The sequence below is a fragment of the Emys orbicularis genome, chromosome 5 (genome assembly GCF_028017835.1).
Source record: "Emys orbicularis isolate rEmyOrb1 chromosome 5, rEmyOrb1.hap1, whole genome shotgun sequence".
NCBI lineage: Eukaryota > Metazoa > Chordata > Testudines > Emydidae > Emys > Emys orbicularis.
This window is the reverse complement of record NC_088687.1, coordinates 21377835-21404240: the sequence shown is the minus strand read 5'-3', so window position 1 is coordinate 21404240 and position 26406 is coordinate 21377835. Positions and strand designations below refer to the sequence as shown.

Here is a 26406-nt window from a genome sequence, read left to right as displayed (position 1 = left end):
GTTACGATAATATCTTGTGTACAATGTCCCACAGGCTAATGATGTGTTGGGTAAAAAAATATTTCCCTTATCATTTAAAAGCAAGTTTAATTGGATATTTACATATCACAGTAATGGGGTCTACAACTTCCTAGATAAACCTTCCCCATACCAATCATTTTATGTCTCATGTTCCCTTTTATTTGTTCCACCCTGCCCCCAAACAAATATTTTCATTCACTCCTTATATGGTAGCCTCTAACTCAGATTGGTAATGTTTAAAACCCTGATACTCAGAATTCAGTGATTCAGGAGCCAAATTAGCAAACATTACCCAAAAGACCCCCCTGTGTGTGTGTGTGTGTGTGTGTGTGTGTGTGTGTGATATGTATTATTCTCACAGCAAAATGACTGCCCAAGTATTATTATTTTTATCAACTACAATTGGTTAACATGGTAAAAGCATCCTGATTGGTTAATAACTTTGGTTAATTAAATCAGCGTTTTAATATCATGTGCTGCAAAGAGCCGCAAGAAACACATCAAAGAGCCACTGGCAGCTCGCAAGCCTCAGTCTGAATATCACTGGTTTAAAATAATAAAACCTTGGGCTGTTCTAGAGAAATGCATGGAATAGTTATGTGATTCCTGCTGCTTAGAACAATGAATCTATAAGAAAAATAAGTGTAAACTATTATGTATGTTAACTGGTTTCATAGCATGCAACTGAAATATTTAAAGTTCTTCTTGCATAGTATATCAAATAAGATGTGTTACTGGTGTGAGAGTTATTTACTGCTTTGTTTAAAGTGTTTTAGCCAAGCAAAGCAAGGCCTTACATGCAACTCACTGGTATTTCTCTGTGTGTAATGCAATAACTTCTGAAAACCACATCTGCTTAATTCCAACATTGCAGGGAAAGTTCTCTGTATCAATGAGCGGAATCTTATTCATTTTGGTATGCACAGCAGGGTGTACTCAGACTACAGAAGTGTGTGATTGTCATACAATGGCCCCACATGGAGCACCGTCATGTAACAGGCCACAGCACAACAAGCATGTCTGCCTCAGTTTCCCCTCAGGTAACCCAAAGGACTCCACTTCAGGCTCTTTTGCCTAAATATTACTTCTCCTGGGAGCCAGTTCATTACAAAAACGTTGTATAAATCAGCTCATAACAAAAGTCCCAAAACATAGTCTGCCACCTCCCATGCATGTAGTCCTTAAAATCCTACACTTTCCAGCGAGAACCCCAACAGCCTTTATGCTGGAATATCATCTTTAGAACCTCCCTCACTTCTCCAGCTCTGTCACCATTCCTCTAGGTCCAGCTCTTGGACCCTGAAGATGTCAGTGGAAAGCCCCTCCTCTGCTCCTCCTACCTTAAGTAGTGTGGCCCTGGCTGTCTGGCTTGAGGATGCCAGATAGCAAATCCCTTTGCTCTTGCTGCTCTCTTGCTTCTTATTGGAACTCATCAGTCAGTTTCTGGAAGCTTTCATCTCCTGACTGACTCAATCCACTCGGACTCACTGAGTCTCTTACTGAACCTTTCTAGCTCCCAGGTGCTGCCTTGCCTTCTTAAATGGCCAAACAGGAGCACGTGTCCTGGCAAAAGGGCACTGGACCTACTTCATTCACATGGGCCAGCCACTGTGTGACAGCGATCATCTAGTTTTACTGATTTTTAAAGTCTTATTTTAGGTGTTTATATGGCCCCCATTGCTATAGTGTCTTTTAATATGGTTATTCTTGCAACACCCCTGTGAGGTAGTATTAGTAGGTAGTAGTATCCCCGTCTGGGGAACTTAGGGACAGAGACACAAAATGGCTGGCTCAACATCACATGGGAAGTAGGAGTGGAACAAGGAATTGAGCCTCCCAAGTCCCAGATTAACCACCCATCCTTCCTAATGATACCATGTATAAACTGTCAAGTAAAATATTGTACCAAAATGGCTAAATAACATAACGGCCATACTGGGTCAGACCACAGTTCCATCTAGCCCAGTATCCTGTTTTCCAACAGTGGCCAATGCCAGGTGCCCCTGAGGGAATGATCAGAACAGGTCATCATCAAGTGATCCATTCCCTGTTGCCCATCTAATATCAAAACAAAAATCTTTATTTCTTTTAAGTTACTTGCTACCTTAACTTGATCTGATGTAACTCAATAAACAATTATCTGATAGTAACATCTTAGTCTGGTCAACTGAAAACCTTACATATTTCCCCTATTAGTGCTGTGTGCTGGCCTTTTGTATTTTTCCCTATTTTCACAATGATAGTCTCTGAAGTCAATTCAATTTTTGTTCTTAGTCTGTTTCACTTTCAGGTTCTCAGTTGCTTCCGTGTTTGGTTGTTGCTCCCCCAAGCCAAGGAGGAAACAGGAAAGCTTTCCCTATGCTTTCATCTGAGGAACAGCAGAGCTCCCACATGCTCCTCCTAATGGTTTTTTACTTAAAATGTCTTTCTCCAATGCATGTTGAGTAATGTCAGATTTCTGGGTTGTTAGTGACCTCAGAGGCTTGTGACTTGGCTCAGCACATTCATCTTGCTATGAATAATACCAAGAGGGACTGACTTTTGTGAGGTGATTGCTAAGTACCTCCTCCTTGGCAGTAGTGATACCAAGGAGGCTTTTTGAAGTTTTCTGGGGCATTGCCTCTCTTCTTGGGCTGGTATCAATGTACAAACGTCTCTGAGGTCACTGCCTCAGCATTTCCAGCCTTTGTGAGGTTAATGGCTCAGCTTGTCTGTTTCGCTCGCCTGATGTGACCAGGTCTGATGTCAAAGAACAGGCCTTTGAGGGCTTCTCACTTAGCATGTCTTAACTTTTTTGGTCTGATATCAAAAGGCATTTCTCTGGGGTTCACCGGTTGAGTAACTACACCTACTGAGCAGATGTTCAGGCTTAGGTGATGTGTCACTTTCTATCGTGCTGAGCAGATGACAAGACAGAACATTGTGAGGTTACTGGCTTAGCGCCTCTGACTGGCTGTGCTGATGTCAAGGCAGAGGACTCAGTGAGAACTTCTAACTTGCTGGTCTGATGTCGAGAAGCATTCCGATGTAATGTCACTGGCTCAGCCGCTCTAGCTTGTTTCTCTTAAAACCTTCGCAGTAGGCTGCAATCTCAAACCCAAAGGTAGCTAAGAGTCCTGCACATGAGGAGGTCCTGAGAGATGCAGCCATAACACTGGCAGTCAAGACCATTGACAGAGCTGGTCAGACATCACCTTCCATTACATGTCTGACATGAAAAGGGCTGGTAACTTGGACTTTGAGAAGCACTCATCTTGAGCCAGATTTTTCCTGTACCATTTGTGTTAGCAGTGTAGTCTACTAAGCATTTTCATATTTCCTTGGCAAAGAGGATCTGAGGTATTGATGCTTTGCCTTATTACTTGTATTCAATTGTTTAATAATTCTTATTTGATTCTTGTTGTGTAGCACCCTGCGTGTGCCTGGCTCTTCACATAGCAAGTAAAGACATGAGTCCTGTCCAACATTACTTATAGCGTTACACTTCTGGAATTCTTTTTCTCTGATGCAGACTTTTTACAAGTTCTAGAAGCTGCCAGTTAGGCTTACTTTTATGCGGTCTTTGCCATTTATAAGGACTGTTATAAGCAATTTCACAGGTTAGCTATGTACTAAATACCCTGTGCTACCTCACTAAAAAGCATCTTTGCTGGGTTCCCTATCTACCTGAGCTTAGTGATCTCATTCCAGCCCCATGATTACCAGGTGCCTTCACTCCTTAAGATGGTGGGAAACAAGTCAGCATGCTCAACCCTCTGCAGTGTTGATGGACTCTTCCTAACTTCCAAGGCCATCCCACCATCCTCAGCAAGGCTGATGCAATGTCAGCATTGGTGGGAGAACAGGTTGAAAAAAGTGTGTGCACACAAATCACAAGCAGTAAATCAGGGCTTTTCATAGCCAGCTTTCACTACATCATATTGCCCATATTTAGTTTCTGGTGGGTTTTTTTTTCTTTTTCTAACGCATCCATGCTTATAGCATTAATAAGTTTCTCGTAGGGGTACGCTGTTCTGCTATCATTTTTCAGGTGTCTGAAAGCTGCCTGGTTTTGTGCATCACAAAATGAATGTAATTCCGTGCAGTGTAAATTATTTAAATGTTGCAAATCTCTCACATTCCAAGAAGCTCAAAATCTTTTTTTTGTCAAAGTAATTGCTAGGTTTCATTTCTACCATAAGATGGCAGCATTCCAACCCAAAATAGAAAAGTTTGGAACATGAATAGGAAGGAAGGGGGGCAGTGGCTAAAAGGAAGAAGGCTCATCAAGTGAATTTCTAAAGAAACAATATTCTAGCACTCCAATCTCTCCTGTTTCACCTCCTCGTGCCTGTTTCTCCCCCCCCCTTCCCCACCCATCCACCCACAACTTGAGCATTGGTATGTTTGTCTTTTTTTTCCCCCCAAGTGACTTTAGTGCTGGTGACATAAGCTTGACAGCTGGCTACGGTGACCAGACAGCAAGTGTGAAAAATCGGGTAAAGGGGTGGGGGGTAATAAGCGCCTATAGAAGAAAATGCCCCAAATATCAGGACTGTCCCTATAAAATCAGGACCTCTGGTCACCCTAAACAGGTCATAGGGCTGGCCCACACCTCCAGGAAAAACCATTTGGATGGATGTCACTTGCCTATGTTAGTACTGTGTCCCCAAAATTCCAGTCCCCTTCCTCTCTGGAAGTAGAAATCCATTGCAAATGCATAAAACTGTTCCCAAGATACTCCTTTGAAGAGGATTTCTACCACAGACTGGAGCTGCGGAAATGGCATTGGTAATTGTACCATATTTCTATACACTACAGTAATGCAGCCTGATCTCCCTGGAGCTAGAGCTAGCATGTTCCCTCCATGTGGATCACCCTACTGCTAGCCCTGGAGGCATAAAAACTCCAGCCATAAAACAGGTGCCGAAAAGGCTAGCGTCATGCAACTGTCCCTCAATTATTATGGAGGCAGTGGTCACTTCAGGGGTTATGGCAAAAGTAGTGCCATCCCCAAGGTTTAAAAAAAAACATGTTAGCCCCCCCTCCCCAGAGTGGATTTGGGATTGAGGGCATTCTGCTTTCTAAGATTTGAGCCTTTTTAGGGTTCATGTTTTCAAGCACTGCTCTGCGAGAAACTTTTCCTTTAAATTGAAAACTGTCGTTTTCGCATAATCACGGGACACCAGCTGGGGCTTTGAGGAAAGCACAAGTATGAGACTTGTGATAAAAATCATGAGAGCTGACAACACTCTGCACTTTCCGGAGGGATTCAAACTCTTAACATACAAAGAATACAGTGCTACCCTCCCCTGAAATTACAGCACTTCTCATGAGCACAGAATGAATTTTCTGAGCATTTACGAGTAATTTTTTTACTAGTTTGAGTTAAAATTAATTTAAAAATTTTAAGAGCTTTGGCATGTTAACACTTTCATTTTTGTTCTGAATGATCTGCATGATATAACCTAAGCTCTTTAAACATCCAGTCTAATTAAAACACATGGAAAGTTTGTGCATAAGTGACATTTCAAGAAATTAGGTTGTAATTAAACTATTAACAATTGTAGCTAATTACTGCTTTACTAGACTACATGCACAGGCATATCAAGAGCTTTTAACTAGAGCTATTGTGACACCACAAATAACTCAAGTCATCACCCTTCCTCTACAACTAAGGGCTAGTCTACACTGGCAACGCTAAAGCGCTGCCGCGGCAGCACTTTAACGTGGCTTGTGTAGTCGCTCTCCCAGCACTCTTAAAAAAAACACCTCCACCAGGGGCGTAGCTACCAGCACTGGGGGCACAGCTACCAGCACTGGTGCACTGTCTAAACTGGCGCTTCACAGCGCTGAAACTTGCCGTGCTTAGGGGGATGTTTGTTCACACCCGTGAGCGAGAAAGTTGCAGCTCTGTAAAGTGCCAGTGTAGACAAGCCCTAATTTGTATGCTGCAGTTCTGGTTGTAATGAGTCAATGGTATGAGCTAGACTGGAGTTGTCTCAAGATCTTCTCGTTGGTGGAGGATTTGGCTCAACTGTGACTGCTTCTTAAACTTTCCCTGGCTCCATGTTAGTTTGGGTATCAGTGCTTGAGGCTGCAGTGCCAGATGAGCAGTGGAAGGGCAGGGGAACTGTTAAAGCACAGAGACATTGAAACTTGGGACATTCCACCTCATCAGGTTCACCAGTACACTTTTTGGCTGTCTTGAACTACTCTGGGGATTGAAAAGCAGCTGTAAACCCATCTTAACCAGCCAGTACCGTTGGAGTGTTGTACCTTGTTCCAGCATGGTGTATAGCAGCTAGACCAGTATATTGAATCTGGCCCATTATTCATAGTTTCATAGATTCTAGGACTGGAAGGGACCTCGAGAGGTCATCGAGTCCAGTCCCCTGCCCGCATGGCAGGACCAAATACTGTCTAGACCATCCCTGATAGACATTTATCTAACCTACTCTTAAATATCTCCAAAGATGGAGATTCCACAACCTCCCTAGGCAATTTATTCCAGTGTTTAACCACCCTGACAGTTAGGAACTTTTTCCTAATGTCCAACCTAGACCTCCCTTGCTGCAGTTTAAGCCTATTGCTTCTTGTTCTATCCTTAGAGGCTAAGGTGAACAAGTTTTCTCCCTCCTCCTTATGACACCCTTTTAGATACCTGAAAACTGCTATCATGTCCCCCTCTCAGTCTTCTCTTTTCCAAACTAAACAAACCCAATTCTTTCAGTCTTCCTTCATAGGTCATGTTCTCAAGACCTTTAATCATTCTTGTTGCTCTTCTCTGGACCCTTTCCAATTTCTCCACATCTCTCTTGAAATGCGGTGCCCATTATGGGGAAATAAAAATCATGACTTAAAGTTGATGCTACCCATCATCAAATGATTAGAAATTAGAATGTGGTAACATTCTCTTTGGTTTTCTATTTTGTGTTCACAAATTAACTTTTTGATTTAAAAACAAAAACAAAACAAGGAAATTACCAGATAAAAATCATGGTAAGGTGGAGTTGAGTTTGAGAATACCCATCAGTAACCTAATAGTGGTAAATATTATAGGCATGTTGTATCTTCAATTATTACAGGAAAGCGAGCATTAAGGCTAGATTTAAAAGGTAACTGCTTCATAGTCTCTTCTCCTTTTTTTCTGTCCTACAAATCCTCCCTACCATCCTCGCTCTGACTGTGATTCTTCACATTAAGTTGGCTTCCCAACTGATTGGGACTGGACGGATGAAGCTGGGGGTTATATATTGCCATTTTATACTTTGCTTCCACCATACTGCTAGCTGTCTGAAATAATTTGGAACTTCGCTTCTGTCCACTTACTTTTCAAACATGCCTTCCATGAGTCAGTTCGCCTTCCCCAAAACATATCTGTTAAGTTCAGTGTCCAGCCCTTCATGCTCTTTCTAGAGTCAGTTAGTTACCAAAACAAAAGGATATATAAAATGTGGCTTTGTTTCCTTGGAAATGCCATGAGGACATCTTTAGAAGTTATAAAGCATCTGTCAAGATTCATCCTGTAGCAGTTAATATATGTCATTACCATTGACATAATATTGCTGTTCTAAATAACTACCCATGACACTGCACTGGATTAAGCCACTCTTTACAGCTTTAGAGAGAACAGAGTTTAGAGGCACACCTAACTGGGGTACATTCCCTAGTTAGTCTTATTTCCAGAATTTTGCTTCAGGTGTGGATTTTGTCTCTTGCTCTCTTTGAGGGAGTTGGAATGCTATTCATGTTATAAGTTAGAGCAAACCAAAAATTGAATGCAGTTAGAAGCTAATTAAAATGATCTTAAATATATTCCTGGCCATTGAACTGCACAGTGGCTATAGGAATTAATCCTGTCGAACTGTCTCTTTAATACGACTTGTAAAGTTGTAATTAAAAACCTATGTTATGTTTACAGTTAGCTGAGCAGAGCAGGAGCAAGGGAATACAATACATGCTTCAGAACACCAGAGGGAGTGTCAGGAGTCAGCAGTGCAGAAAGAATAGGATGGCATAGAGCCGTTATGCTTCTAGAGCTAGTTACATAAAGAATCTAATTTTTTTTCTGCTAACTACTAGCTTGCATCAAAATACACTCCTGAGTAGTCAGTGAAGTGAAGGAGTTTTTTCTGATTCAGCCTGTCCTCCCATTTAATAATCATGTATTGATATTTGGCATTTGTATAGATAGCACCCTCCATCCAAAATAAGCCAGGGTGCTGGCTGCATCCTTCTCCCCACAGTGAGGAAAAGGGGGGAAGCAGAAATCCTTGGCTGGTTGCTCAGTAGTCTGGAGGAAGAATTGCAGAGGAAACCTCGCTATCTACCGCCCAGCTTATTGAGTGGCAGTGGAGCTGGGCGAGTGACCGTGTGACATCAGGGACCAGTGTACTACAAATGTCAGCCCAGATGAGAGACTTTGGCAGGTATAAATCTCTTTGATTTAAATCAGTGATCACATTACTTTCACATCCTGATTTTTCTCTCCCCAGGGAAACATTGACATGAAGTCATCAATGGTGTCCACAATGGCATCAACCAGAGCTTGTTCCAGAGGTGTCTGACCGGCCAGACCTGTGGAATTAAAATTTAGAAAGGGAGAGTAAAGAGACACTATCTGCACAAATAGGTTATTCCTAAAAATAAGGTGTTTGTGCTCATACCAATGCAAACTCAAACGCTGCAGAGCTTTTATCTATCTCCCTAGCTGCTTCTGACCCCGCACATCCAGCACCTTCCTCAGCTCTAGTGCTCCATAACTGAACTCATCCTCCTGCCTCTCTGCTCCATCTTCACTCACTGACAAGTCTGTCCTTCCTGTCTCCCAGCCCCACAATCTTCCCTCCCCAGACCTTCACAAAGCCTTGAAACAATTTTTTTCACTATCATCAGACTCCAACCTTTCTTGTCCCAACTGCCAGGAATCGCATCCTCTCCTGGCTTTTGCCTCCTCCCAAAGTGCCTCAGCTGAAGTCCATTTCCTTCCTCTCCATTTTGATATCACCCCCTCTTTGAAACCCTCTTCCCCTGACTCAGTGCATTATATTCAAGTTCCTTAGCTTAACCTTGTCCTCTCCTACAGCTCCACTCTCATTCTCCCCCATTATATTTCTGCCACCTGCGGTCTTCCCAACCTTTTCACCTTACTCTTCCCTTTGTCTTCTTGTCCTACCCCACCATCGTGCCCTAACTCAGGCTGCCTGGTACAGGCTCCTCGTCCTCATCTCACTTTGTTCCAATTCCTTCTGCAAACTTCTCTTCAAGCAACCTCTTTTCCCTTCACCAATAACCCTCACACTCTCTTTCTGCTGAATTATTCTCTTCCCTTATTTAGATTTCAAGCTCTTCAGGGCAGGAAACATGCCTCTTTCTTTATACGTAAAGCCTTGTAAGCCTACATCATGACATAAATGAGTCTCAGCAATAAAAGGGACATGAAATGCTGTTAGTTACATTGAAATGACTAAATGATAGCTATGTAAATGTAACAGGCATTGGTGATATATTTTCAATATGAACTGAAAGGTTATTTTTTTAAAGGTTCCATGTATTTTTCTGCCCGAGTTAACAGCATCACTAGAACCTTAATCTGAGCTGGGAACTGCATCCCTCTCAGTGCTTGGAGTGAGCTAGATCAACAGCTGTTGTAGGGAAAACTTTGAGACTCCCTAACTCAGGACCTAGTAGGTAAGTGAAGGAGAAATTGGTATGAAATAATGCGTTTTTAAGATGTACATTATTTACAGGTAGGCTGGGATTTTTGAAGGAGCCTATTGCCAACTCCAAGCATTCAAATTTCCTGAGTCAGTCCCCTAAAATACGATGATGTTTTAAAATAATAAATTTGATCTTTCTATTTGCCTCCTGTTGGTGGAATGATAAGGAATTACATTTTCAAGCTTATCTTCGATCCTTCAGGTCTAGAAACGTACTGCTTTAATGAAAGTTGAGTTCATGTAATCACTAGTCCAGGAGCTTGGCTTCGACAAACACCAAAAGCACAAGTTGGCAACGCTTGAATTGAATGTGGTTCGGACACCTAATGCCTTTGGGTTGCTTTGAAAATCCCAGCAATGTTTTTAAGTCTACTCTTCTGTCTTTATCCTGTTTGCTTTCGTATTGATGCCATTACTGCAGTGTTTGAGCATTAAAAACACAACAACATTCTACTCTTACTTTCCAGCAGGTAAGACTAAAATGCTGGAATAGAATTAAAATTGAGAGGGGTGTGTGTGTGTGTGTGTGTGTAGTCAGGGGGAGGAAGGTGTCAGGCATACAGTACTTATTGTGGGAGAAATAAGTTTAAGAAAGGAGTTCTACATTTCATTCTGACCATCGTCAGGTCATTCTTATCTCTTCTGTCCTGAATTCCATAGCCTAGACCTGCTCTGTGAAAATCCTCTCTTCTGCCTGATTCCTGCTACTTCCAGGTTCACAGATTCCAACAAACCTCCCAGGTAGGTTGAATTCATTCAGGTCCAGCACCCAGAAGTTTCACTTTGTGTTTTGGGTTTACATCGACTCAAAAAGCAAATGAGAGAAACAGCTGAAATCATACAGCAAAGCTCCTGGGGACATCCCCCCTCCTCCCAGAAAGCTCAGGCTCTGTTTATTTTTAGCTGCTAAATTGTGGGGGGAGAAGAAGTCAGTGGCTTTCAACCCATCTCACATTGGTTTTCGGATGGTAGCGAGTTGGTCCAGTCTTCTCTCTGGTCCATTTTTTGAGAGGAGCAGAATGGGTGTTAGCTAGTAGGCCAATTATGTATGTTAGTCTTCAGGCATAGGCAGCCTTCTAGCAGTCTGTTCCACAACACCCACACTGGAAACAGTCCTATTCATACTGTTTTTGCTGTAGCATTGTTGTTCAACTTTGGGGCTAAGATTTCTATGGATAGAAATTTCATGCTCTAATAAGAATATAACATTAGGGATCTATTATCGACCACCTGACCAGGATGGTGATAGTGATGATGAAATGCTAAGGGAAATTAGAGAGGCTATCAAAATTAAGAACTCAATAATAGTGGGGGATTTCAATTATCCCCATATTGACTGGGAACATTTCACTTCAGGACGAAATGCAGAGATAAAATTTCTCTATACTTTAAATGACTGCTTCATGGAGCAGCTGGTACGGGAACTCACAAGGGGAGAGGCAACTCTAGATTTAGTCCTGAGTGGAGTGCAGGAGCTGGTCCAAGAGGTAACAATAGCAGGACCGCTTGGAAATAGTGACCATAATACAATAGCATTCAACATCCCTGTGGTGGGAAGAACACCTCAACAGCCCAACACTGTGGCATTTAATTTCAAAAGGGGGAACTATGCAAAAATGAGGGGGTTAGTTAAACAGAAGTTAAAAGGTACAGTGACTAAAGTGAAATCCCTGCAAGCTGCATGGGTGCTTTTTAAAGACACCATAATAGAGGCCCAACTTCAATGTATACCCCAAATTAAGAAACACAGTAAAAGAACTAAAAAAGAGCCACTGTGGCTTAACAACCATGTAAAAGAAGCAGAGAGAGATAAAAAGACTTCCTTTAAAAAGTGGAAGTCAAATCCTAGTGAGGCAAATAGAAAGGAGCATAAACACTGCCAAATTAAGTGCAAGAATGTAATAAGAAAAGCCAAAGAGGAGTTTGAAGAACGGCTAGCCAAAAACTCCAAAGGTAATAACAAAATGTTTTTTAAGTACATCAGAAGCAGGAAGCCTGCTAAACAATCAGTGGGGCCCCTTGATGATTGAGATACAAAAGGAGCGCTTAAAGACGATCAAGTCATTGCGGAGAAACGAAATGGATTCTTTGCTTCAGTCTTCACGGCTGAGGATGCTAGGGAGATTCCCAAACCTGAGCTGGCTTTTGTAGGTGACAAATCTGAGGAACTGTCACGGATTGAAGTGTCACGAGAGGAGGTTTTGGAATTAATTGATAAACTTAACATTAACAAGTCACCGGGACCAGATGGCATTCACCCAAGAGTTCTGAAAGAACTCAAATGTGAAGTTGCGGAACTGTTAACTAAGGTTTGTAACCTGTCCTTTAAATCAGCTTCTGTACCCAATGACTGGAAGTTAGCTAATGTAACGCCAATATTTAAAAAGGGCTCTAGAGGTGATCCCGGCAATTACAGACCGGTAAGTCTAACGTCTGTACCGGGCAAATTAGTCGAAACAATAGTTAAGAATAAAATTGTCCGACACATAGAAAAACATAAACTGTTGAGCAATAGTCAACATGGTTTCTGTAAAGGGAAATCGTGTCTTACTAATCTATTAGAATTCTTTGAAGGGGTCAACAAACATGTGGACAAGGGGGATCCAGTGGACGTAGTGTACTTAGATTTCCAGAAAGCCTTTGACAAGGTCCCTCACCAAAGGCTCTTATGTAAATTAAGCTGCCATGGGATAAAAGGGAAGGTCCTTTCATGGATTGAGAACTGGTTAAAAGACAGGGAACAAAGGGTAGGAATTAATGGTAAATTCTCAGAATGGAGAGGGGTAACTAGTGGTGTTCCCCAAGGGTCAGTCCTCGGACCGATCCAATTCAACTTATTCATAAATGATCTGGAGAAAGGGGTAAACAGTGAGGTGGCAAAGTTTGCAGATGATACTAAACTGCTAAAGATAGTTAAGTCCAAAGCAGACTGTGAAGAACTTCAAAAAGATCTCACAAAACTAAGTGATTGGGCAACAAAATGGCAAATGAAATTTAATGTGGATAAATGTAAAGTAATGCACATTGGAAAAAATAACCCCAACTATACATACAATATGATGGGGGCTAATTTAGCTACAACAAGTCAGGAAAAAGATCTTGGAGTCATCATGGATAGTTCTCTGAAAATGTCCACGCAGTGTGCAGAGGCGGTCAAAAAAGCAAACAGGATGTTAGGAATCATTAAAAAGGGGATAGAGAATAAGACTGAGACTATATTATTGCCCTTATATAAATCGATGGTACGCCCTCATCTCGAATACTGCGTACAGATGTGGTCTCCTCATCTCAAAAAAGATATACTGGCACTAGAAAAGGTTCAGAAAAGGGCAACTAAAATGATTAAGAGTTTGGAACGGGTCCCATATGAGGAGAGATTAAAGAGGCTAGGACTCTTCAGCTTGGAAAAGAGGAGACTAAGGGGGGATATGATAGAGGTATATAAAATCATGAGTGATGTGGAGAAAGTGGATAAGGAAAAGTTATTTACTTATTCCCATAATACAAGAACTAGGGGTCATCAAATGAAATTAATAGGCAGCAGGTTTAAAACAAATAAAAGGAAGTTCTTCTTCACGCAGCGCACAGTCAACTTGTGGAACTCCTTACCTGAGGAGGACTATAACAGAGTTTAAAAGAGAACTGGATAAATTCATGGTGGTTAAGTCCATTAATGGCTATTAGCCAGGACGGGTAAGGAATGGTGTCCCTAGCCTCTGTCTGTCAGAGGGTGGAGATGGATGGCAGGAGAGAGATCACTTGATCATTGCCTGTTAGGTTCACTCCCTCTGGGGCACCTGGCATTGGTCACTGTCGGTAGACAGGATACTGGGCTAGATGGACCTTTGGTCTGACCCGGTACGGCTGTTCTTATGTTCTTATGTATAAGAGATCTCTAAGTGCATTTGGCCTAGGGAAATTGCCATGGTGTGTCAGAGGATCTGGGGGAGGGCCATCTTCTGAAAACATTTGGAGGGGAGAGACATAGAAGGCCAAATGACCAAAACTGTTCAAATTGAGGGGAAACCTTGGGCTTTTGGGGAAGAAAGGGGTTATTGAAAGGGAAGGAGAGTTCTTGGCTGGCCCAGACATGTGGGAGGTTTGGGGTTTTATGAAAATTTTGCAGTTCTAATATTATTTATATATGAAGAGCCTTCGCATTTTAAGCAATAAGAAATGTCAAGACATGGATTGTTAGTTGATGCTTAAGGTGGAATTATAGACACCAGGTAAAAGGGTTAAATGCAATCAACACAAACTTGGGTATCTTTTTGGAGTTATAAAAGTTGTTTTAAAATGACTCAGAGAGATTAGGTGCCTTGAACCGTATTGACTGATTCCTGGGTCACTTGATTTCTTCCATCCTCTCTACTGTTATCCTCTTCACTTCCGAGTTATTGGATACCATATGCAAAGCATATATGCCTTTTAGAAGTATAGGGTTTAGTGGCAGCTTATAAAGAAAATGAGCCATTATTTGTGCTGTATTACACGGATGCTCACATAGAGCTAAAATTCTTACTAGACCAGGTAGATTATTTCATTTCTTCTGTCTGCTTTGTAATAAACTGTACATAAGCTGGGTAGAAACTCTAATCCTAGTTGCTATTCCATTCTGCAATCATGCTTCTTTGCTTTTCCTGTTAGTATTAACCACTAAAATACTAGATTTCTTTGTTTTTATTATAGCACTTTTTATTGTATCTAATATTTGGCACTTTTTGGTGTTTTATGGATTGCACTAGTGCTTCTCTCAAAATGATCCAATTTTATCAAACAAAAAGGAACTCTGCAGGAGGCCAGACTTTCACAGGGAAGCAGACATGGGTAAGGCTATTTTACTACATTTTAAAGAGTTTTTTCAGACTGGAAAATATAACAGTGTTTGGAAACATTTGAAAAGGAAGATTACATCTGTTTGCTCACGATATGAAAGAGGCAGCAAAAATGTACTACCAAGTTCCCATTAGCCATTTGCATAAATTCAGCACACCCTGAGAATATCCTCCTTCATCCGTGTTAGTCTTGCAAATGGATTTGAATGATGGTTGATGGATAACTCCTAAAACAAACCCTGGTTCCTGTAACTTTGATTATTATTGACATTACTCGAGAATCTTATTTCACATTGTCTAAGCAGCTGAGTAATAATCTCTGTCACAGAACATAGAATTTAGAGTTGGGAGTGATCTTATTGGGTGATCTAGCCTCATAGCCAGAGTGGGATTGTGCCCTAAGCATATTTTCTAAGTGCTCTGTCCGGGTTAGTTTAACAGTTTCCAGAAACAAGACTTTCCAGCCTTGAAAGACAGTTTGACAGTACCGTGCACTGAGAGGTACCATGTCTAACCTCCATTTCCCACAGCATGAGAGCCCAAAAGCCTAGCCTGATGAAATACAGCCCACGACATCTTAGAAAACCACAGCTATCCTCTCCCTGTATCTGCAAAGTGAGGGCAAAGCTGTAAGATTTTTGTTGCTGGTAAACTCAGATGATAAGCAGCGTACTGATCTCTCAAGGAGATATAAGTTCAAGCAGACATTATGTTGAGTATCATTTATAGTTAATTTTTTTAAGTATGTAAATTTATATGCAAATTTGGAGCTATCTAAAGTGACTTAAAATGTGCATACCTCAGGCATAGAGTTTATACAACAGGTATACTCTTGTCCGGCACCTGTTAATCCCCATGTAGTATCTGTATGTCCCTTAAATACTGTAGTCATAATCTTGTTGATCTTCACTGTGTAGCTGTAATTTATAGATGATGTACAGCTCGATCTTGTCAGAGGATGCTTTGACTATGTTGCTTTTGAAAAGCAGAGAATGCCAGCTGGTTGGGAGGAAGCTGCAGTTGTTCTGAACTCTTTAAACAATTCAGCAGGGAGAATTTACAAATTTTATGTTTTTTGATTGCTGTAAAGGAGAGAAGATGGGAGTTCAGTATGGGATGTGTCTGCATTGCAGATGCAACAAGGATGAGCAGAAAGGAGGAAAGTTATTTGTATTATTGTAGTGCCTACATGTCCTAGACAGGATTGGGAAGTCCACTGTGCTAGGTACTATATAAACACACATGAAGAGAGAGAGTCCCTGACCCAAGGAGTTTATCATCTTAATTTAGTCTAGTTTACTCTAGTTTTCTCCAAACTGCATCATCTTATATTGAAGTTAGTGAGAAAATCACACTCTTATTTGTTTGTACTGATTTCTAACTGGGTTGGATTCTAATAGTTCTAGATTCCCATGACAAGGTGTGGAAGTCCGATTGCTTGAGACTTTTAAAACTAGACTGGATAAAACACAAGCAAACTTAACCTTAATTATAGCAGAGCTAGCATTCTGCTATAATACGTCGGAGAGAACAAGCTGGCATGATCAGGGAGCTGGACAATGGGATTGTAGTTTTTCTAAATTCTATGAAAGGCAGAAACCAATGCAAGAAGTCTCACTGTGTGTGTGTGTGTGTGTGTGTGTGTATTTAACGTTACCCACACTGTAGCTGAAATCCTGGTAGCACACCCATGTACTTCAGCTTGATTTAATACTAGAGTTCTAGCATAGTTCTCCCGGCTGGCAAAACTTGGGATTTATTTTGATATTTATGCAGTAAACATGTACCTTAGACTAGTCTAACACAGCTAATTGAAAACCATCTATCTTATCTGCACTGGTCAGGGAACTGTGGTAGTAACAATCCTACATAAATCTCCCTATTCTTTGAACCATTGGATGTATTAACTCTGGGGCAGAGCCTTATCCTCTATGGTATAAGAATGCCTTTCTGCATCTAGCCACAATGTTTGGTTTGTTCCAATGGATGCTGCAAACGATTCTGTCTAGCACAAATTACTGTATGTGCGTCATGAGGGGCAAGATCTGTGCGCTCTCCTTGTCAATGCAGATGGCATAGCAGAGTTGCCCAACTCTGGTCCTCGTTGGATGAACACCTTTGAGTGTTGTGTACCTTCCATAAGCTTTGTAAGTTTTTAATTATTTTTCTGGTTTCAGTTTAGTGCTTTTTTATTATTATTATTATTATTATTATTATTACACCTCTACCCTGATATAATGTGACCCGCTATAACACAAATTCTGATATAACGCGGTAAAGCAGTGCTCCGGGGGGGCGAGGCTGCGCACTCCAGCGGATCAAAGCAAGTTCGATATAACGCGGTTTCACCTATAACACGGTAAGATTTTTTGGCTGCCGAGGACAGCGTTCTATCAAGGTAGAGGTGTATTTGTTTGGTAGCTGAGGTAGCAATTTTCTTCTCTGGTTTCCCGCTAGGATCCAGACATGGGAATGGTCCAAGCCCATATTCAGAAGGATGACATCCGTCCAGGTGCCCTACACGAAGTTCAGCTAACATCACATTGTCCACACATACTTTACTGCCCTTTGGGGTAGTTGTGAAGAATGGGTGCTTGAGCATAATGGCAAGGTAAACAAATTGGGAACAATGGAGATGGAGGGGAGAGGGCCACATTGGAGGTGCTGTGCAAATTCCAATAAAGTTCTGAGCTGATGAATTGATTTACATTGATAACATCCTATAGGACAATTATAGAAGTAAACCCTGCAAACCAACCCTCCTCCCACAGACCACCTCCATATAGCATTTCTGGGTGCAAAGGTACTTTATACCATCATTATCTACTGTAGAGATCTAGTGACAGATATGACACAGCTACACCACATCAGGACTTGCAGCATCACACAGTGCCCCTTAAATTTCTGTGATCAGATTAAATGAAGCTGCAGCAGGAGAGATTAACAACAGATACATTTTGTCGCTCTGTGAAAACTACTTGTGTCTATATTGTCCTGTCCACATTGACTTCTGTTAATTTCAGTTTGTCAGGCTGGCTCTTTGTTTGTACTGTCGTGGCTCAACATGCACTAGTAGATAGCATTAAACACGGGAGCAGTCAAAAGTAGTAAGAGAGTATCAGTGTTAGATTACCTGTTTCTTTGGCTAGGTATCTGGCTATGGCCAGGCTCTGATGAAGGGTAACTCCATCCACTTCTAAAATGGGGATTTTTCCAAATGGGATAGCTTTAAAAAAAATCACAAATGAAAAACATTGGAACAATGTTAAACTCAACCCCAGTGTAATAGTTTGCACTTATAATAGTGCCTCCCCTCTGAGAATCTCAAAGCACTTAACTGTTTCACAGGACCCCATAAGGTTCTGTTTTACACATGGATAAACAAAGGTACAAGGTTAAGTGACTTTCCCAAGGTCACTCTGTGATGTAATGGTAGAGCAGGGAGTAGAACCCGGTTTTGTGTTCTTATGACTGACTGCTACCTCAGTGTCTGAAATTCTGCAGATCCACTAGTATGCAAAGAGAATTTTCAGTAAGGTTTAATTTTCTAATATTTTTCCCTTCTAAGATAGTCTGGATGTTATTGACAAAGTGCCAGTCTAGGCTTTATAACTCTGGAGGAGTTAAGGTGCTGGTAGGGAGGTGGGCAGAGGCTAACACAGATGCTTTTGTTATGCTCTTATTGTTTAAAAAAAAAAAATCACATTAGCTGACTCAGACATTTTTTCTTCCAAAAAACCACATGGCGGCAGGAAATACATCAAGCATTTCAGCTGACAGTCCACCAGCAGAGGAACAAAGGAAGCAGAAGGGGCTATATCATGGTAAAGTCAAGCTGCTTCTGACACCGAGACACAAACACCAAGTCTAATGCAGTACATTATGACCTGGCTTCCATGCCAGAGACAGTTAGAAAAAAAACAAACGCAACTACAGGAAACCACAAAACCACAAAGTCTGAGAAATTGGGAAGGAGGGAAGTTCTAACGAAAACAAAATTAGCATGGCTATTCCGAGAGAGTAGGGCTTAATCTCTGGCATCAACAGTGCAACTCAAATTTAGATGAGACCAGTGTTTAAAAAGAGTTAAATGTCACTGGTCCAGTAGTATAATATACCTAGAAGCTCGGGCTCTTCTTTCGTTATATCTATGTCACCGAAATATCGGGTCCACCTAGCTGAGAGCCAATAACAGCCAGACAGGGATAAGGAAGAGTTGCTTTATTCTGCAGAAGAAAGGAGAACTTTGCACCTTGGTACAAAACCTCTGTTTTACACACATTTTACAGATCCTTTATACACATTCAGACAAAGGTCCTTGCCGTGTTAACACTTGATTGGTGGTTGTTAGACCCGTGCTTTTGCTATCTGGTTAGTGAAAACCGGCTTGGGACCAGCTCCAACTACCTTAAGGCCTTGAAAGGGAAGACAGTTGAAAAGTTCAGGCGACTGTGTACTTGAAGTGTCTGCTTCCCCCTAATGGCCGCTGGCTGACATAACGGCTGCTCTGTTAAGAGGGGGTCACTACTTGCGCTACATTGATGACATCTTCATCATCTGGACCCATGGAAAAGAAGCCCTTGAGGAATTCCACCATGATTTCAATAATTTCCATCCCACCATCAACCTCAGCCTAGATCAATCCACACAAGCGGTCCATTTCCTGGACACTACTGTGCTAATTTCACATCTAGGAGACTTAACCAGCTTGGTACAAAGCCTTGGAGATGCAGTTAAGTTGGGAATGGGGAAGGACTAACAGGTAGCTGGGTGGTTATGAGAGGAAAGGAGGCTGAAGTGTAAGATGAGTCAGTCCAGAGGAGGAGGGGCTCCTATCTTTTTTGGATTTGAGTGAAGGGGCTAAGGAGTTGAGATGGATCTTGTTCTCTTAAGGAAAGTGAGGGGGAGATACTAGCAGCGTGTACTCACCTGGCATATACTGACCACTATACTAGCCTTCAGTGCCCTGAGGTGCAGTTCTCAAACTGTGAGCCACAGAATAAAATGTTTGGAGGACCAAGATTTGAGGAGTTAAATGTTTGGGGAGATGGTCCATGAGAGGATCTCCTGAAATGGTCTATATGATGTAAAGGTGAGGGAAACCTACTTAAAGAGTAGTGTGAGTCAATATTTAAAACAAAGACCTGAGCATTTAGGCTGGCAAGAATCTGCCTGTGGGGAACTAACCACCATTCTCTCATCTCAACTACCAAAGGGATTTTTAAATTTCAAGCAGATGCTGTTCAGGTAAATTACAAGTGTACATCTGTGTTGATAATAGCAAGAGACATTGGGTCTGATTCTTATTTGCACTAGGAGGGCCCCTTAAAGTGAGTGTAAATGTAATGCTGACAGACCCCGGTCGTCGTCGGCAGGCGGGATCGAACCTGGGGCCTCTGGAGCTTAGTGCATGAGCCTCTACTGCATGAGCTAAAAGCCAACTGACTGGTAGCTAAGCCTGTAGAGCAGACTCATTTAACTCTAAGTGGTCTCAGTGCCACTAGATGGGACAGAACACTATGCCCAGAAGGTGTGTGGGTTACATAAACATAATTTATGCTCATTTTGCAGCCCCTTTAATCTGTCCGAACAGTGTAAAGAGATCATAGTGTAAATGATGATGGAATGGAATGCTAAACTACATTATACATTGAGCCACTAGGTATAAAATGCAGTATGTTATGGGCAGAGCATTAAAGGATCTTATGATGAACACATAAGCAAGCTCTGACCAGTCCATATCTGGTACAGAAGAATTTGACGTGGTGTCAGGAGCAAACTAAGAACAGAAACAGAAGGAAGAGAGCTGGGTGGATATTCATCAGCATGTCACTCTTCAATGCCCCAGAGAACTTCAGCTTTGAAACCCTTCAGAATGGACAGACTGGAAACAAAATTTTGTAAATTTTGCCCTGCAAACAAACTCCACAAAGAAACTGGCAATATATAGGTGTCTTCTTTAATTTATGCTATGGGAAAACAAGCAGGACCATATCTTTAAATTCTTTGACTTCATTGAAGACACTCACAAAGATGACTGTGAAAGGGTTCCGGTTATGTTTGATGCATACTTTATATGGTTTATGAAAGAGCATGTTTTCATCAGAGCATTCAAGAACCTGGAGTAAATGTTGAAGAGCTCTGCATACATTGGCTGAACACTGTGATTTTGGGAATGCAGAACATGAAAATACCAGTGTCTGGTTATTGAGTTAAAAGAAAAAAACCTTTCACAGCAGCTCCAACTGAAGAGAGATTTAACCCTCGCCACAGCTATACAGATAGCAAAGCAGTCGGAATTAGTCAAACAGAACAAAAGGCAGGAGCAACTTGAAAAACCTGAAACTACCATAGATGCTGTAAACAGATGTTTAGTGTTTAAGTCATTATCATAAAACCCTCAAGGCAAGGAGAGAGAACCCCCAGGCTAAGAGGGACAAATTCCAGCCTACATGCACACTGTGTGGAAAAAGCTATTTCCCAAGAGACAATGCGTGTCCAGCCAGAGGTGCATGGTGTAATACATGCACGAAATATGGACATTTTGCCACTGTTTGTCACACAAAAGCAGTCAAGGAGTTGACTCATATTACAGACAATCAAGCCATTGTTTCTGGGATCATCACTTGTGATTACATAAAACCAGCCTGGAGAATGAAACTGAATATTCATGGCGAGACTATTGACTTTAAAATTGACTCAGGAGCTGATGTCACAGTCATCTCAAAGGGACTTAAAATCACCTTCAACCCCTCCCAGAGCTGAAGTCACCTGACACAGCTCTGTCTAGCCCTGGAGGTATTCTGAACTGCATGGGCCAGTTCACCACAGAAATAACTTAAAGACAAAAGCTCTGCATTCAGAGGATATGTGATCAAAGGACCACCGATCAACAGCCTTATCAGCCTCAGAGTGGCAGCCATAACGGGCCTAGTGAAAACAGTGGAAGAACTCAATATAATGTTTAGTGACAGTGGACTTCTGAAAGGAGATCCAGTACAAATAACCTTAAGAGACAATGCTGAACCATACAGTGTACATAGACCTGGCAGGATTCCTATCCCATTACTGCCTAAAGTGGAAACTGTGTTGAGGAGAATGGAGTGGACTGGCATAATCAACAAAATCTGTGAGCCGACAGCATATTGTGCCCCAGGGAAGCCAGCTATAAAGAAAAATGGAAAAATACAAATCTGTGTGGATCTTAAAACACTTAATGAAGCAAGAGAAAAATATATCCTCCCAACACTGGGTAACTTCCTCCCCAAAGAGAAAGGAGCTATGATATTCTCCAATCTGGATGCCTCAATGAGATTCTGGCAAATTTCTTTAGCCAAAGAAAATGCTAGCAGCTGTAGTTTTCATGGATGATATTCTGAGGCCTGGTCCACACTAACCCCCCACTTCGGACTAAGGTACGCAAATTCAGCTACGTTAATAACGTAGCTGAATTCGAAGTACCTTAGTCCGAACTTACCGCGGGTCCAGATGCTGCAGGCAGGCTCCCCCGTCGATGCCGCGTACTCCTCTCGCTGAGCTGGAGTACCGGTGTCGATGGCAAGCACTTCCGGGATCGATCCCAGAAGATCGATTGCTTACATCCGGACCAGGAAGTAAGTATAGACGTACCCTGATATATGGATCTTTGATGGAAGAGCACCACTAAATCCTCAACGAAGTTCTAAGCCTAATCAATCAGTCTGGACTGAAGCTAAACAAAGAAAAATGCATTTTCCGCCTACCCCAAATTGAGTTTTTGGGATGGACAGACAAACAAATATAGAATCAGTTCTAGGCCTGAGAAAGTAAAGCAATTAAACAATTGAATGCACCAACTAATATATCAGAACTGAGATGTAGACTGGGGAGGTTAAAGGTCAAGACCTTTCCACAGTGACAAAACCACCGAGTGAATTGTTAAAGTCCAACACAACTTGGCTATGGGGGCCAAATCAATAAATTGTTTTCAAAAAGGTAAAAGAAATGATCTCCACAGCTCCAGTTCTCAACTATGGTGATGTGCACAAGCCCACAATGGTTAGTGCAGATGCAAGCAGCTATGGCCTAGGAGGTGTATTGTTGAAACAACATGGCTCTGAGTGGAAGCTTGGTGCATTTCCTCTCACACACTTAGAAATGCGAAAAAACAATATGCAAAGAGTGCCTGGCAAGTGTGTGGGCATGTGAGAACTTTTACAGATATCTGTGTGGAGTGGATTCATTTACACTGGTAACAGACCATAATCTACTTGCAACCTTCATCAATGGAAAAGTCTTGGGTCAAGCACCGCTGACATGTCAACATCTATTGGTAAGTTTAATGCGATTTAACCCAATTGCTAAATAAGTTCCTCAGAAGAATCTGGTGATAACAGACATTCTGTCATGGAGCCAGCACCACACTCAACTGCCCGTGAGCTCAAAGATGACATAAATGTGTATGTGGATGCTGCTAACGCATACACACCAGTGTAAGAATCATAGCATTGGAAAGGACCTCAAGAGGTCATCTAGTCCAGTCCCCTGCACTCATGGCAGAATTATCTAGACCATCCCTGACAGGTGTTTGTCCAACCTGCTCTTAAAATCCCCAATGATGGAGATTCCACGACCACCCTAGGCAATTTATTCCAGTGCTTAACCACCCTGACAGTTAGGAAGTTTTTCCTAATGTCCAACTTAAATCTCCCTTGCTGCAATTTAAGCCCATTGCTTCTTGTCCTATCCTCAGAGTTTAAGGAGAACAATTTTTCTCCCTCGTCCTTGTAACAACCTTATATGTACTTGAAAACTGTTATGTCCCCTCTGTCTTCTCTTTTCCCGACTAAACAAATCCAATTTTTTCAATCTTCCCTCATAGGTCATGTTTTCTAGACCTTTAATCATTTTGTTGCTCTTCTCTGGACTCTCTCCAATTTGTCCACATCCTTCCTGAAATGTGGTACCCAGAACTGGACACAACGCTCCAGTTGAGGCCTAATCAGTGTGGAGTAGAGCAGAAGAATTACTTCATGTGTCTTGCTTAGAAAACTCCTGCTAATACATACCAGAATGATGGTTGCTTTTTTTGCAACTGTGTTTTTGCAACAGACACTCTCATTTAGCTTGTGGTTCACTATGACCCCCAGATCCCTTTCAACAGTACTCCTTCCTAGGCAGTGGTTTCCCATTTTGATTGCTCCTTCCTAAGTGGAGTACTTTGCATTTGTCCTTATTGAATTTCATCCTATTTACGTCAGACCATTTCTCTAGTTTGTCCAGATCATTTTGAATTTTAATTCTATCCTCCAAAGCACTTGCAACCCCTCCCAACTTGGTATCATCCGCAAACTTTATAAGTGTACTCTCTATGCCATTATCTAAATCATTGATGAAAATATTGAACAGAATCCGACCCAGAACTGATCCCTGCGGGACCTCACTTGTTATGCCCTTCCAGCATGACTGGAACCACTGAAAATGACTCTCTGGGAACGGTTTTCCAACGAGTTATGCACCCACCTTATAGTAGCTCCATCTAGGTTGTATTTCCCTAGTTTATGTGAAGGTCATGCAAGACAGTATCAAAAGCTTTACTAAAGTCAAGATATACCACATCTACCGCTTTCCCCCCTATCCACAAGGCTTGTTACCCTGTCAAAAAAAAGCTATCAGGTTGGTTTGACATGATTTGTTCTTGACAAATCCATGCTGACTGTTACTTATCACCTTATTATCTTCTAGATGTTTGTAAATTGATTTCTTAATTATTTTCTCCATTATCTTTCCGGGTACAGAAGATAAGAGACTACTCCAGCTACAAAAAGCAACCTTGACAGACACACAACTTTAAGAAGTTATAAATTACCTTAGGGGTGGCTGGCCCAAGTAATCAAAGGATGTTAAGGGAGTGACAAGAGACTACCTTGTGATGTGTGGACAAGTAATAGAGTCAAATGGACTCATGATTAAAGGTGATTGCATCATAAATAAAATATTAGGAGATATCCTAAACCTCATCCATGATGGACTAAATGCCATGAATGGGCCAACCAGTCAGCATGGGGACCAGGCATCAGCAAGGACATTAAGAATATGAGCATTGCAGAACTAACAGACCAACACAACAGAAGAACCTTTAATAACAGCATCTCTACCAGTCAGACCTTGGAACAGACTAGCTGCTTGTTGTGGACTATTTTCCCAGGTATATAGAAATAATATACTTGAAAGTCCATAACATGTTGCATTGTTAACAAGAAACTAAAATGCACTTTTGCTCACTTCAGTGTTCCAGAACAACTAGTGATGGATAACAGACCACAATTCACTGCAGTAGAATTTAAGTCATTTGAATGAAATATGATTTTGATCCTACTACTAGCAGCCAGAGCCGGCTTTAGGACCAGCGGGGCCCGATTCGAATACCTGGCGGCGGTCCGGGTCTTCGGCGGCACTTTGGCGGCGGGGGGTCCTTCACTCAGCTCCGGGTCTTCCGCGGCATTGAAGGACCCCCCGCCGCCAAAATACTGCCGAAGACCCGTAGTGGACCGCCGCCGGGTGAGTAAAAAAAAAAAATTAAAAAGGCACCTAAGGCACGGGGCCCTCTTAGGCGTGGGACCCAATTCTGGGGAATCGGGGGAATCAGCCTAAAGCCAGCCCTGCAAGCGGCCCACATTATCCACAAGTGAATGGAGAGGCTGAGAGAGCTGTACAGACAACCAAGAAAACCCTATAGCAGGAAGATCCATTCCTTGTTCTTCTGAGTTAAAAATCAAAGCTGGTAGTGACTACTGGATGTAGTTCAGCATAACTCCTGATGGGAAGACAACACAGAACTACTGTTCCAACTTTGGAAAGGAACCTATTTCCAAAGTGGCCAGTCATGAAGCGAGCAGCCAAATCGGATAAAAAGGCTGAAAGAGTTATGACCACTTGTACAACAGACATCACTCAGTTAGGGAACTGCCAGGTCTAGAGCCTGGTGACCATGTTCATTTCAAATTGGATGGTGAAAAAAGATGGACAACTTGAGCTGCTGTGATGAAAAAGAATTCAGCACCCAGATCATATGTGATTTGAGACCAATAGTGTAGAGTTCAAGAGAAACCGTGGCCATCTACAGTTTGTTCCTCACAGAGAACACTCAACAGAGCAAACTCTACAGATGGTAGATGCAGAAGAAGACTCAAGGATACCAAACCAACCACAACCAGTCATTGCAACTAATGAACAGCCAGATAACCAAGTTGTTATGCATTCAGCTCATGAAATTATAAACAATCCAGAGACACTCAACAGACTGATATGTACTGAACTTCAAAGACAGTGTGATAGTGTAAATACTGTAAATGGTAGGAATACAGGACTTAAAGGGGCAGATGGAATAGAATGCTAAACTATATTATACTGTGCAGCCACTAGGTGGCTGCACAGTATAAAATACCCTAGCTAAATGAATCTCAGCCAGACCTGGCACAGCATTTTGATGAATGCAGCTGGTGTGTACAAGTAAGCTCTGTTGCCAGTGCATATCTCTTATAGAAGAACACAACAGATAATCTTGCTGCTTGTAAACAGACAAAGCACATTCAACTCCTGGAGTACTATCATCATTAAGTGAAAGCTGGAGCGGCATTTTTATTCCATTGAGGTCCTCTCAGTTACTCCCAACACTAAGGCCTTTTCTACATGAGAAAATTGTACCCATTTTCAAAATTGGTTTAGTTAGATGGGTGCAGTCTCCTTAGGTGGATGCTCTTATTTCAGTTTAAAGAGTGCCTTATATGGATTTAGTTTGGGATTGATTTCCTACAGACTTAAGCTGAATCAATATACACCATGTCATGTATTCCGTAGGCAGGACAATA

The 26406-nt window shown here is 41.8% G+C and overlaps 1 protein-coding gene across 1 annotated transcript in view; it reads right to left on the bottom strand.

Moving 5' to 3' along the window:
- HPGDS (hematopoietic prostaglandin D synthase) overlaps positions 1-26406 on the bottom strand; it is a 44292-nt gene that overhangs the window by 2270 nt on the left and 15616 nt on the right. The window contains exons 2-3 of the mRNA XM_065405695.1: positions 17691-17783; positions 8471-8580 (exon numbers count right to left, since the gene is read on the bottom strand). Coding sequence (XP_065261767.1) covers positions 8471-8580; positions 17691-17783 — 203 coding nt within the window. The remainder of the gene's footprint in view (positions 1-8470; positions 8581-17690; positions 17784-26406) is intronic.